The sequence below is a fragment of the Apodemus sylvaticus genome, chromosome 7 (genome assembly GCF_947179515.1).
Source record: "Apodemus sylvaticus chromosome 7, mApoSyl1.1, whole genome shotgun sequence".
In the NCBI taxonomy this organism is placed as follows: Eukaryota; Metazoa; Chordata; class Mammalia; order Rodentia; family Muridae; genus Apodemus; species Apodemus sylvaticus.
In genome coordinates this window covers 81,672,211-81,685,795 of record NC_067478.1, presented here as the reverse complement: position 1 = coordinate 81,685,795, position 13,585 = coordinate 81,672,211, and the positions used below count along the sequence as shown (strand labels likewise).

The 13,585-nt window shown below is 45.9% G+C and overlaps 1 protein-coding gene across 3 annotated transcripts in view; it reads left to right on the top strand.

Annotated features, from left to right (window-relative positions):
* The first annotated feature begins 224 nt into the window (after nt 1-224).
* Cadm1 (cell adhesion molecule 1) overlaps nt 225-13,585 on the top strand; it is a 318,385-nt gene continuing 305,024 nt past the window's right edge. For all 3 annotated transcript variants that reach the window (XM_052188420.1, XM_052188419.1, XM_052188418.1), the window contains exon 1: nt 225-387. In XM_052188420.1, coding sequence (XP_052044380.1) covers nt 255-387 — 133 coding nt within the window. In that variant the 5' untranslated portion in view covers nt 225-254. The remainder of the gene's footprint in view (nt 388-13,585) is intronic.

The window sequence follows — 13,585 nt, the reverse complement described above, 5'->3', positions numbered from 1 at the left end:
TTTTAACGTAAACATATTTGCATAGGCCCCTCCCCTCGGCCCCGCCCCTAGGTGGCGCGGGCGCGCGGCCGAACGCTAGCGCCAGGGGGCGGGTTGGGGGAGGGGGGCAAGTCCTCTGAGAGCCGGGTTGGGCTCGCGGCGCCACGATTGGTCGCTCCTGACTCCGCCTCTAGCGCATCTCATTGGCATCTCATTAGCTGTCCGCTCGGGCTCGGGAGGCAGCCACCGCCGCCAGTCTGAGGCAGGTGCCCGACATGGCGAGTGCTGTGCTGCCGAGCGGATCCCAGTGTGCGGCGGCAGCGGCTGTGGCGGCGGCGGCGGCGCCTCCAGGGCTCCGGCTCCGGCTCCTGCTGTTGCTCCTTTCGGCCGCGGCACTGATCCCCACAGGTAGGTTGTGGACACCCGCGGCTTGGTCCTGAAAACCCCCCCGGGCACCCCCAGGAGCCGTAGCTATGGAAGGGGGGACGTTTCCATGACAACCTTCCCCCACTTCCTAAATTCAAAGCGGCGGGAGCATGGCAAGGAAAGTCGGGGCTGCGATGGAAGGGGCCGAGGGGTCGGCGCCCCTTCTCTCCTGCTCGCCGGCTGCGGATGGGCGCCCTCAGGGATGGCTGCACCCACACCTCTTCTTCCTGGCGTAGCGCGGGGTGCTGAGTGGAGTGGGCTCGGGGCCGGGGGGTAGCGCGTGGGGGGAAGGGGAGCCCTCGGAGGCGCCCCGAACCTTCCGGACCCTCCGAAACTCGCTCTCCTCCCTGGAACTTGCAGGTCCTCCTGTGTCCCCGGGCTTAGCTCTCGCCCCCTCTGTTACAGCTCGGACCCCCGATCGATTCTCTATTCCCCGAAGCTTTCTCCTTCGTGGGTCCCCAGGACATCCCCACTGTCGTGTCCTTTCCCCCGTTTGCCCGCGCTCTGCAGGCAGGTCCTCCGCCCGAGAGCTGCACGCCTCTCGTGTTTCCCTCCAGCCGAACGCTGCCCCTCGGCCCCCTCCGCTAAGCTGCGGGTCGGCTTGGCTGGAATCCAGGCAGGGAAAGTTCCCGGCTCGGGGGCGGCCGCTCGTCGCCGCCACTGCAGGAGGGCTCCTGGAGCCCGCAGCTTGTCCGTGCCACCGAGGCCTCTGCCGCGAGTAGGGATCCGGGATTTCCCGACTGCGCGTCCTTCGGGCAAGCGGCCCGCAGGTGGTGGCGGGGGCGTTCGCGGCCTCTGCGGCCCCGCGTGCGCCCTGCGGGCCTCGGGGCGCTCCCCGCGTGGCCGGTGTCTTGAGAATCTGCCCGGGTGGCGGCGGCTCGGCGAGCGCCGCGCCTTCCCTGAAGAAGCTGAGCGCTTGGCAGGAGCCCCGCATGTGGCTGCCCCGGTGCCGGGCGCGTTGGCGCGGTCGCGAAAGAAGAGGGCAGTGTTTGCATTTGCTAACAAAAGGGAGTCGGAGCTCTTCCCCACCGGAGAGGCCGGCCGCGCTGCGCCCGCCTTCCCGCCACCTCGCCGTTCTTGCTCGCCGCACGGCGTCCCCGTGCTGCTGTACCGCCTGCCGCTGCCTCCTGGCGACCGGCGTCACCGAGCTGCACCGGGCGGTGGCGAGTGGGCTTCTGCGCGAGGGGATGCGCTAGGGCTCTGTGTCTGCAAAACCCCTCGCAGCTCCGAGCTGCAGGACCTGGGAGCAACAAGTGGTGGAGGATGCCGCGAGCTCATCCCCCACCTGCGGATCCCCCAGCCCGGGAGGGTGCAGCGCTGGGCCAGCCAGCCTGCAGTTCCGGGGGCGCCTTTCTGCTTGGATTGTGTCTTTTGTTTACACGCTAGAGGACACATAGTTATGTAAACACCGCAGGAGACATGCTGTTGGAGGGGGGGGGGGATGCTTGGGAACACTAGCTTCGGATTTTAGGGGATGCCAGGTTGGTTGATTTGACTCCCCCCCGCCCCCAATTCTAAAATAGGCTTGTGGAGAAACTCGGCTTGAAGGTTCTAAGGGTGGGATCCTGGCAGCACCTTCCATTCCAGCTTGAGAATTTTGCCTTCCATGCTACGTTCTGTCTCCGGATGTTTATATGTTTGTCTTCTGCGAATTCTTAATTTATGAGTTACAAGATAATTAGGTTTAACCGAAGCCGGTGTGGTTACAACTTAATTTCTGGAGATGCCACTGACTGGAAGGGTTCGATAGAGTGTTCCCGAAAGAGATCCCTCGTGCTGCATTGTAAAAAGCACCAGTGTCAGTTAAACGTGAGCGTGAGTAAAGGCTGGGTAACTGGCGCATTACAGAGGCAACAATAGACTTGTATTGGCTGCAGAACCAAGTGTGGGGGAGGGAAGCTCTGGCCCGGGATATTGCTTCTCCACTAAAAATGGGAGCCATGCAATGCCACTAAACCAGCAGAGTAGAATTAGATTATGCCTCCCCTGTCAAGCCTGCTCAATGAAGGCTCTGGGTAGTAACAACACTACTATATTTGTACTATCTCTCGAGGAGAAGTTGCCTTCCCGGCGAGGGATGTGTGCTGACTTAGAAAGGAACGGTCTGGAACTCAACCGTGCATGTCAAAGCTACAGGAAGATTCTGTTGCCAGTTACCATGGAAGCAGCTTCTTGCTCGCGTGTACATCTCTGTTTGTTCGCCGCTTATCAGATTGTGTTCAAATTAGAAAGTAATTGGGTTTGATTTGTAGTGAGGGGATGAGATGACTTTCTTTAATGTTGTGAGTGCTGTGTGTGTGTGTGTGTGTTTATGTGTGTGTATGTATGTATGTATGCATGCATGCATGTATGTATACAGTTTGAGAATCTTAGCAAAGCCCTAGATTCCTTACCGCAGGGATCAATTTCAGGTGGACACCTTAGGACTTCTTTTCCTCAGATGTTAAGTTAGAGCTTTCTCAGGGGGCTCTGCTTCTCGTTCCCTGGATTTAAAGAAACCTGTTGGTGCTGCCTTCTAACTTCATTTGTTTCATTTACATCCTGGCTGAGAGAGCCAAGTCCCTCTATTGTGTACTGGGTTCCTGGTTCTGTTTGCCTCTGGAACTGAAGCCATTCTCTCTGTCCCCCAGCCCTCACCTCCAGCCCAGAGAAAATCTACTCCCATCCCTCCTGTCGGTGTTTGGATGAAACAGACCTGTATGAAAATGCATCGAGAATAGGATTGCTCGCACATTGTTAGTCACTCCTGTCATGTTTAAAGTGCTGCTGTTTGGCATCCTGAAGGAACCTGTGGCAGACCAACTCGCTCTTACTCTTTTTGGGATTAGAGAAGATGGCTGGTGGGTGGGGGATTTGTGAAGGTGGCAGTTAGTCCTGGCTTGCTGTAGCTGCCAGGGCTTGCATACCTACCGGGACAGGGACTTTGTAAAAGTGACGCCCTGCTATTGTTGCCGTTCCTGCATCAGATTGAATAGTCACAGTAGGGACTTGCACTAGCTTCGATAAAATATCCCTCATTAATGCCACTTTATATTTACAGTGTGTCACTGGAGACGCACAAGGCTTCATTTAGTGACTTGTGTGACGAGACAAGCTTGCATTATTTGCCCGGGACATTTTGGAGGAACAAGAGACCCATTGAGCAATCTTTTGAAATGAACAAATACGAAAAAGGGGGGAATAAAAGAGCAGGCAGTTCTCCGGAACAAAGAGCTTTATTCATATGGGTGTTGTACATGCTTTATCCAGTTTTCCCCAGTGGCTTCCCTGGTAAAGGGGTATCGGGCAGGGAAGATGATAACAGGCAGGGACTCCGCTTCCTCTCTTCCTGACTTCCTATTCTTACCAGAGTCAGTCCCTTACTTACTACCTGATTCTCTGCCTTTCCACTCCCTCCAAAACCCCAGAATGTAACAGGCTCTCAGGTTTCAAAGGAGATTTTTGTAATCTGTGTTGCCATTGTTGGCTCTCTCTGGACGACACGGCTAGATAGCTACCTGTTGAGACTGATCTACATTGGACAGTGCACTGAGCGAAGGGAAAGAGATTATTTTTCTAGAATATGTGTCAAGATAATGTCAGAATAGTAGGTACAGATATCTTGTAAATATCATGTTAGTCTAACTGTTTATATTTAAGGGCATTTTAAAAATGAAAATCCAGATTTTAAAAAAATCATCATTAATGGTTCTCTAGGATTTTATTTTTAAACGTTATCCCATCCCTGGTACATTTCTACTTTATACATAAGAGATTAATATTATTGCAATTCTTCAACCTCAATTAGTAAGTGATTTTTTTTCTTTAAAATTGATAGTACTATTATGAAAATCAGTGCTATGAGATTCATTCTTATTGGGCCTGTTTTTGTGACATTTTAAAGCTAGCCATATAGAATTTGTATTGCATTTTTAAATTTTTGAGTGTGTATGTGTGTGCGCGTACGCGCATGCTTGTGAGCATTTAACAAAAGGGCCATTTTTATGTGAGGGTATTTCTTAGAAGGGGCCAAACTAATTGATACTGTAGTTTGAATAGAAATTGGCCACATAGGAAGAAAATTTAAAAGAAACAAATCCAAAGGATTAAAACGCTGTATATCTGTCTTTGGAAGAATGCTACTGACCATTATGCTGGGCATTTTTAACAGAAAATCCAGCACAGAAAGGAGAAATCACACAGCGACATCTGTTGCAGAACTGAAAATTTGCCGCTTCGAGATGGAAGCAATTAGCCCGGTGTAAGCACCTAATAGTATCAGTGTGTGTGTGTGCACGCGTACTAACACAAATATGAACCTGTGTACATTTACATTTGAACATACACGTTATACAGAAGTTTACATATTCAAATAAAAGCACTAGAATATATAACAATGGAGTACCAACATGCTTTTAAAAAATATTAGAGATTTTCATGAATATAGAACTTTTGAAAGGAAAGATAACCATGATCTTCTTAGACAATTCCATTGTCTTCAGGTGAGGCTACTGGAGCCCAGCTGAAAGGAGTCTGAGTTAGCTGTAGAGTGGATGGAGACAGGTCCCTTGATGTCCAGCCAGTGGACCTTCTGTTCTTCCTCCTGGCAGGGATACCCAGAGATACGGATCACGGGGAGGATACTTGGCTCCAACTATTTTGTATTCTGAAGGTAGCGAGATTAATTGTTTGCTCTAGGTAATAAACCCACGGATCAGAAGGAGTGACCTCTGGGAAAAAAGGACCAGCTCTTGGTACCGTTGCCTTTGGTGTTGACAAATAATTCTGCAACCTCTGGACTTTATCTGGCAGCCACCGCGCGGATGTCATCCAAAGTGCCTTCATGTGGGAGACTGCAGGGCTGTGCTGCAGTAAGCCACATAGGCCACAGCTAAGCTTCAGGAAGCTCATGTTTTGGTTTTTAAGATTTCATTTTTCTTTTCTTAAGTCTAGAACAAGAGCCTTCCTCGGTTTTCTTTGCAGGTTCTCCTTTGTCGTCTGCAGAGAAAAAGCTAAAGGGAAAATTTTCTTTTTCTTAAAGGGAAACATTTTTTTTCCTAGGATGACTTTGATATTGGCCTTATTTTCTCTCCTTTCCCCCCACTTGGTTGTGGGTAATTTCAAATATTCACAAAAGCAGAAAGAGCGTCCTATTAAACTCCGCGTGCAGATCGTCCAGTTTCAACAGTTCACCCACCCTTCCTTCATCATCTGCTCCTCTGTGCTTTCTATTCCTCCTGGATTATTTTAAATAAATCTTGGACATCCTATAATTTTTCCACAGTTACTTCAGAATGAATTTCCTCACTTATAATTACAGTATCATTATCTGAATTATACAGATTCTCAACTGGATATACAGAATCTTGCCTGCCCCTCCTGCCTCTCTGAGGAACGGAATGAAGGGTTGTCTCAGTGGGTAATGACCAAGCAGGAACTAGAGAAGCAGAGTGAACGCCTGCTTGTGCTGAGGAGACCTTTCTTGCGGTTCAGTTTATTTTGAGCAAGGTTTTGTTTGGATTGGATAAGATGAGTTTATTGTTGTGTAGATATGGTTGTATAAATATGCAGTAATTGTGGTTAATCTCCGATGTGGTCTGCACTCTTGGTGAAATTGTCCATTTCCAGTTGTTACCATAATGATTACCCTCTATCCACAGACTTTTGTAGGGAAAGCTTATTTTAGTTTGATGTCTATGAGATACCCCATATAGATGTGTGTGTGTGTGTGTGTGTGCGCCCTCCACTCCTCCATGGTATAAATGACATTGCATTTTGTGCATATATTGTTTAACAGAAAAAATGTCTTTTTCCATTTCTAACTGGCTAAGTGTTGATTTCAGTCTGTAATTGAAGTGATGAAAGTCCCTTCTGTGGCATGAGACGCCCATGCTGTTCACAGTGAGTACTTTAGTGTTATTCTTGTAGTGGGGCTGGGGGGAAATGGGAGGGAAAAGGCTCTAACTTTATTCTCAATATTTGCCCCCATTCATTTAAAAATGATATTTAATATTTCAGCTGGAAATGTTGGACAGCCTTACTGTTCATTTCTGAAATTTTTTTCCCCCAAGTTGGTTCGGTTTTCCAAGGTTTGTGACATGTGATGTTGCCAATTCTCACCTCTTCCCTCTGTCTATCCCTTTTTTTTTATTCATTTTCATAAAACATTTATTTTATGTATATGAATTTTTGCTTACATGTGTGCTACATGCACCAAGCGTGTGCTTGGCACCTACCAAAGTCAGAAGCGGTGTCATGTACATTAGAACCGGTGTTAGTGATGATCGGGAGTTGCTGTGTGAATGCTAGGAAGTGACCCAAGTCGTGTGCAAGAGCAACAAGTGCTCTTAACCTCTGACCCGTCTCTTTAGCTCCTTTATTTTGATTTTAACAAAGCTCCTTCTTGAAGGTTTCATCCAATGCAGATATAAATCTGAAGCTTTTTGTTGTTCCCAGCTGAACAAGACATTCTATGTCTTGGGGTTCAGGTGGCCCTGGCCAGGTGAAAACCTGTCTACTGATTTGACCATTGGTCAAGAAAATACTGGGGAATGTCACCAAAATGGTATAAAAAACCTTTTGTGTGTCCGGAAGCCATCGATGAAGGAAGGAACCCACTGGAATGTTTGTAATCATAAGTATGCCTCCTGGTTGGAATTTCAGAAGCCGCAGTTTCTTTTCCAGTGATTTAAATTGCAGGCTCTAGGCAGCAGCTGCTGTTGGGGTTAATGAACACTCTTTCTTTCTTTCTTTGAAGGTCTTCCAGTGCTCATCCTCCAAAGCCCTGGGGCAGTTGTCCATGGACTAGGGATACACAAAAGGGAGATGTAGGTATTCATGTGGCCAGAATGATGCGCAGCCTTGATGGTTATGCATAAGAGAAACCTCGTGTTAAAGGTTGATAAAACAGATGCCGAAAGAGCCTGTGTGTGACTCCTGGGGACCTTGAACAAAGGGGTTACCTTAAGGAAGAGCTGTGGTAGATTTTTAAAAACAATCTCTTAGTAGACGCTGCACTGGAATCTAGCTCTTTAACCCAACATTTTGATGTAGATATTTCAGAGTGTTAAGCATGAATTGAAGGCTCCTCAGGGTTTGAGGTTGGGGCTCCAGTGAGTGTAGCTTTCTCAGTGCCTGTCTTGATCTTGGCAGAGTTCTTTGGGAAGGTAGACTGTCTGATTCCTCCTCAGCTCTTTAGCACGAGACAGCACCACCAAGTTAGAATTAAGTTATGCCATCCCTGGAGAGGTGGAGACGAATCTGCTGGAACACAACGAGCTTGCCTGCCCGGGGTCTCTCCCGTTGTCCGCATCCTGTTCTTACATGGCTGCCATGGCTTTTCTGAAATGGACTTTTCTTTGTTGTGCTGCTGGTAACAGCTTCCTTCACAGTCATCTTCATTATTGGGAATAATACCGCTGTCACCCAGCCCCCGTGTCCCTAAGTTTGTAGCCCTTTCTTCCTCCTTTACTTTGTTCATTGTTATTATTACTGTTTGAGACAGTTCCCTAGGTTTCCAACGCTGGCTAAGGACTGGCTGTGTGGTCATCGATGATGTGTACCGGCTGAGCACAGGTTCACAGGTGCCCGTCAGCCGAGCCCTGCTTATGTGGCTCTGGAGACTGAGCTCAGCACTAAACCTAGGGCTTCAGGCATTTCAGGCTTAACCAAGCGCATTTCCCAACATTGAAATTAAATATGCCACCATTTATTTGTCCTTCATGACACTCTAGAAATTTAGTGCCCACCGTGTGTTGTGCTTTCCCAGTAGAAGGTACCTAGCCACTCCCCTCCCCGCATACCCTCTCTGCTTCTCAGAGGTAGCTTGAGTCTGTTTGCTGCAGTTGGAATCCCTCTCAGGAGAGCATCATGAAGCTTCCCTTTCAGAAGCCTACTCTCAAATTCTTGTTTCTTGCTTCAATCTCTGAGCTTGAAGTCAGTCTCTGAGCTGCTTTGTCTCTCGGTGTTCCTTCCCCAGTCGCTCTCTCGTTTCCTCTCTAATTGCCTTCATTTCTTATTACTTTTCAGCCCAATCCTGATGGGACTGGAAGACTGATGATTCTGCATTGAACCCGAAGAAGAGAGTGGTTCTGCCCATCAGCATCATCTGCTCGCCACGGCATAAAACGGCTCTGCTTTTCCTTTAACTGTCTGTCTTGGCTCATAGGTGAAGGATGGCTGTCTCTCCTTGGCTCCTTTGAGAGTAGATACCTTTACCCTTTGACTTTCATTTTAACCAACCTGCACTTCTCTTAAGAAGGCCTCCCTTTTCCTGTTTTACAGGTGTGTGCGTGGCTGTGTTTCTTTATGCCAATTAGAGATTGTGACGAAAGTTGTCAGTATTGCGGTCATACATTTCCATGGAATGTTTAAGCTTCCGAATATTGAAACCGCATTTTGGCTTTTTGGTGGAACCTGTTTGAATATTTATTCTAGCTAAAAACAAATGGTGACTTAAATGACAGTGTGTCAAAGTAACGCTTTGAGCCCCCAAGTGATGCGTTTTCAAAGGAGGACTGTTTCACAAGGGTGTAAAAGCAAAATCAAAGGTTGTTGTGTAGATCTGGCTTGGTATGAGATCAGCCGCTGAGAGGTGATCTGGGAAATGCCACCTTGCAGATGGCATCTTGATGCTTACATCTGGTGCATGTAGTTACTAGGAAAAACCCACCTGAGAGATGGCAGGAGAGTGCTCCCTGGCCTCGTCAGTTAGTGTTCAAACTTGGTTTGGGAGTAGAGCTGCTTAACTCAACACAGTCATACCAGCTTTGCCAATTTTGTGGCAGCTCTAGTTGCTTTTTTCGGGAGGATAAAAATAGAGGACAAGTTATCAGTGGCTCAATAAACAAAACCCTGGAGTTCTTGTTTCTCAGTCTCACTGTTGAACTTGCTGTCTGAGGGATCCTTTCAGAGGATCTGGTATTGCCATCTGCCATACTCTGTCTGTGCCCTCTGTTTTCCTTGTCTGGTACAGTTCTTGCTGGTATACGAAGGTTAGCACTGTGGTGATACAGTGGTGCAACCGTTCATTGTCTTCCGATGTTTGAGGAGTCTTGAGGGTCAGATTGTGATTGTGTATTTGGCTCTTTGCCGCGTCTGCCTGTGTTAAGTCAAGCCACCCAGTCCTTGCAAATCATCAGCTCCAGTCTTCTGAATAAAACAGGAGCATTGCCTGATTTCTCTTGCAGAAACCCTTATTTAAACAATGAAAACTTTAACGATAGAGAGAAAAAAAACCAAGTTAATTTAGAACTAAATTACTGCTCAAATGGTTTTATCTCTTAAAAGGTTCAAGTAGAGATTAGCTCAGATGACACCCACTCTCACTTTTGCTTATGCCTGTCTTCTGAGCGTGCATCCTCGTCAAGAGCCTCTGGCCCTGTCTCCAGCGTTGTTACTGATCACGAGAGTGTTAGCTGCCGTTGCCCTGTTCGCTCCTGGAGCAGACCTCTCCATCCTTGGGCTTAGCGAGTGGAAACCTTGCTTCGGGTTCTACAGAAGGAATGTGAGGAACAGCAAAGCAGCCTGCCTTACAGAATGACAGCAGTGGAAGCGGACCACACACACGGGGGGTGGGGGGGATGTTTACGCTGGAAGTATCTATGTCTATCCATCTCTTTATTAAAATATCTACCTAGTGGCGGTGGGTGATGTCTACTAATACATAATCATTTGTAAATCCCTTACATATTAGGCAGCATTGAAAAAGTATGTTGAAAGGATTAATTCAAGATGTTCTCAGTCTGCTTTGAGGAGAAGCGAAGGAATCAAGTGAGTGGAATCATGTAGCATCAGAGAAACAGCGTGATCATAATCTAATTATCAGGCCTTTAAACATAGACTTTATTATTTTAATCACCCTCTTATATTGTATTTGCTATATTGAGTAAAGACATGGTATTGCTAGCCCATAAGGCAGCTGGTAGAGAAGAACAAACATTTGATTTATGAAAATGATTATTCATTTGAATATCTGTTTTATGCCAGATACTGTGTTGGGCATTTTTCTATCCCTCAAGAAGGTAGTTATATGTGTTTTTTGATATTTGGGTTTTTTCCTCCCGCCACGTTTTTGTTTTGTTTTGTTTTGTTTTTGAAAATTTCAAAATCTCAGGGAACTTGAAGTCAGAGTACAGTGACGATGCCTGTCTGTTTCTACCCTGGAGCTCTCGGCATTTTGACCATTTGTATGACTGCCGTCTCCCTAAATAATATGTAAACATGTATTCCCAGTTTTTCTATTTCTGAATCCCAGGAAAATTGATAACAAGTATGATATGTGACTCTTGAGTATTCGCCATGGAATTCCTGGGAATAAGGTTATTTTTATGTGCGGTATCAGAAACAATTCTATGCAGTTGACAAACATCTACTATTATCTAGTATCTATGCCATAGTCTTTGTTCCATCGGCCCATTAACGTTGCTTTATTCTGCTCAGTATAGATCTTGAAGTCACCAGCAAACACACATTGGATTCAGTTTTCATGTCTCTGGGAACTTTCAGTGTAAAACCATTTCCCTCTTGTCCACCCTTCTTTCTTCTTCTTTCTTCTTTCTTCTTTCTTCTTTCTTCTTTCTTCTTTCTTCTTTCTTCTTTCTTCTTTCTTCTTTCTTCTTTCTTCTTTCTTCTTTCTTCTTTCTTCTTTCTTCTTTCTTCTTTCTTCTTTCTTCTTTCTTCTTTCTTCTTCTTCTTCTTCTTCTTCTTCTTCTTCTTCTTCTTCTTCTTCTTCTTCTTCTTCTTCTTCTTCTATCATCATCTTGATATTGTTACTACTACTACTACTACTACTATTATTTATTTGTGGTTCTAGGTATCAACCAGAGCTTCTTGTATGGTGGACTAGTACTCTATCACTGGCATGCTCCTCCCATCCCATTAAAAGGATTTTTTCAAAAAAGAGCTGTCTTTCATGGCCCTGCCATTTTAAGTCAAGATAGGCTGTTTTCTAGCATGTTCTATGGTTGCACCTTTCTTTCTGGTTTGGCTCAGATCAGGCGTCTTTGGTGAGAACACTAGATAGCTGAGCTGATGTCATCTGAGCTGATGTCATCGTGTAGCTCCTTCCCAGGTTTTCCCTAGCTCTTGGGTAAACATACCAAGTTAATCACTTAGTTTAACTAGATCACCAGTTTCCATTGTTGCCCCTTTGTGATTAATAACGAAGTCTGTAGGATAATTTTGAGAATGCCAATCCTTTTCTCATACAGCACTTGCCATTTTCCAATTCTGGGATTACCATATTCGGTGGAGATATTGCTGTGTTGAGAAGAGCTTGTTTCTCACAACTCCCTTTTTAATGGATTTTAAAAAATAGAAATTCCATTCCCATCAATGGTGGCCCTCTGAGAGCATCTCTGAACTCTGCGGTCTCACTTCGATGCAGCCTTGCTAGTTAAAAGTCTTTGTTACATTTTTCATTTTGTGTACGTGAGTGCACCTGTCTCTGTGTGCATGTGCATGCTCTAGTGTGTATGTATTGGTCAGAGGACAACTTGGAGGAATTGGTTCTCCTGTCGGAGGATCTTGGGGATTGAACTCAGGATGTAGGGACCTTTATTCACTGAGCCATCCTGTCGCCCATTCTTCCAAGTCTTTTCCACTACATCATCAGTTCTAGGCTTACCTTAAGTGAATTCTACCCTGGAACTGGATCTAGTTATTTCTCCAAGGAATCCTGTTTCCTTTTTGTGGAGGAATGTTTAGTAAGTAGAAGAGAGTTGTTGCACTCATTAGATTTGTGTTGTCCTTGGGCAGAGGTAGGACTTTTGTGACCTTCCACAGCCGCACCATAGTGTATACACCCAAGTTACTGGCCTGTCTGTCTAATATTTGTTCAGCTCAGCCATGACACGTAACACAGGTGCCTTCTGCTCTAGCCTGGCATCCAGGTTATCTTTCTCCATCTCCCATTCCTTCCTTATATCCTCCATATCAGGTGAGAACCCTAGGTCCCAGCTCCATTCATCTCTTATAACTAATATGGGAGGATTTTGAAATTACTTCACCAAAACCACTGTGGACCATAATCTTACCAACTCAATCTCAGATCTTCCCTCCCTCCCTGTTCTTTTTTTATTTTTTTAATTTTTTGGTTTTTTGGGTTTGGTTTTTTCTCGAGACAGGGTTTCTCTGTGTAGTCCTGGCTGTCCTGGAACTCACTCTGTAGACCAGGCTGGCCTCGAACTCAGAAATCCGCCTGCCTCTGCCTCCCAGAGTGCTGGGATTACAGGCGTGCGCCACCACCACCCGGCTCTCCCTGTTCTTTTTAATCATTAAAAAGATCCTACTTGTCTTGCTAGTGCTGGCATGTCTTTGATCCCAGCCCAGCATATGAGAGGCAAAGGCAGGTGAATTTCTGAGTTCGAGGCCAGCCTGTTCCACAAAATCAGTTCCAGGATGGCCAGGCTTACACCCTCCCCCCCCCCCCCAAAACCAAACCAAACCAAACCAATACTACTTGTGTAGACAAAACATGGTGTTAACAAGTTTGAGCCTGCATGTGCTCTCTCTCTCTCTCTCTCTCTCTCTCTCTCTCTCTCTGTGTGTGTGTGTGTGTGTGTGTGTATGTGTGTGCCTGTGTGTGTGTGTGTGTGTGTGTGTGAGGGGTTTGATTTTGTAGATTTATTTTTTGGGTGCATAAATCAGCCACATAGCTTTAAAACAATCCCCTACTTTTTCTGCTTCTTTAAAAATAAAACAACCTTCCAATTTCATTTTTATTAATGCTTCCTTTTTTTTTTTTAAACAAAGGGTACTATTACCCTTTTAAGATTGTTAGTGTATCTCTGTGTTCTCTTTATTCAACCCACCCTGGCTGCTTCCCATGTATTTAAATGATGTCCTGTCATTCAGCTTTGTTTTAGAAATCAAGATAGATAATTGTTTTCTTGGGTGGAATTCTGTATATATTTTTAATTTCCCAATTTCTTTCAACAAGGACTGCCTTTTTATATTGATGTAATGTGTGTCTGATATTTACCGGTTTCTGGAATGTGCAGTCTTATAGCCTCTGACATTTGACTGCATTTTACTTAACTTTTGACAATCATTTAAGAAATGCCTCTCCCCTCTAATAAGTTGTATAATTACCGCACAAGCGCCAACTCTTCCTTCTTTTTGTTACTGTTAGTTTTTAAGGAGGGTCTTGAAATTTTAGCCTGAAGCTAACTTACTGTTTAGCCCAGATTGGGCTTGAACT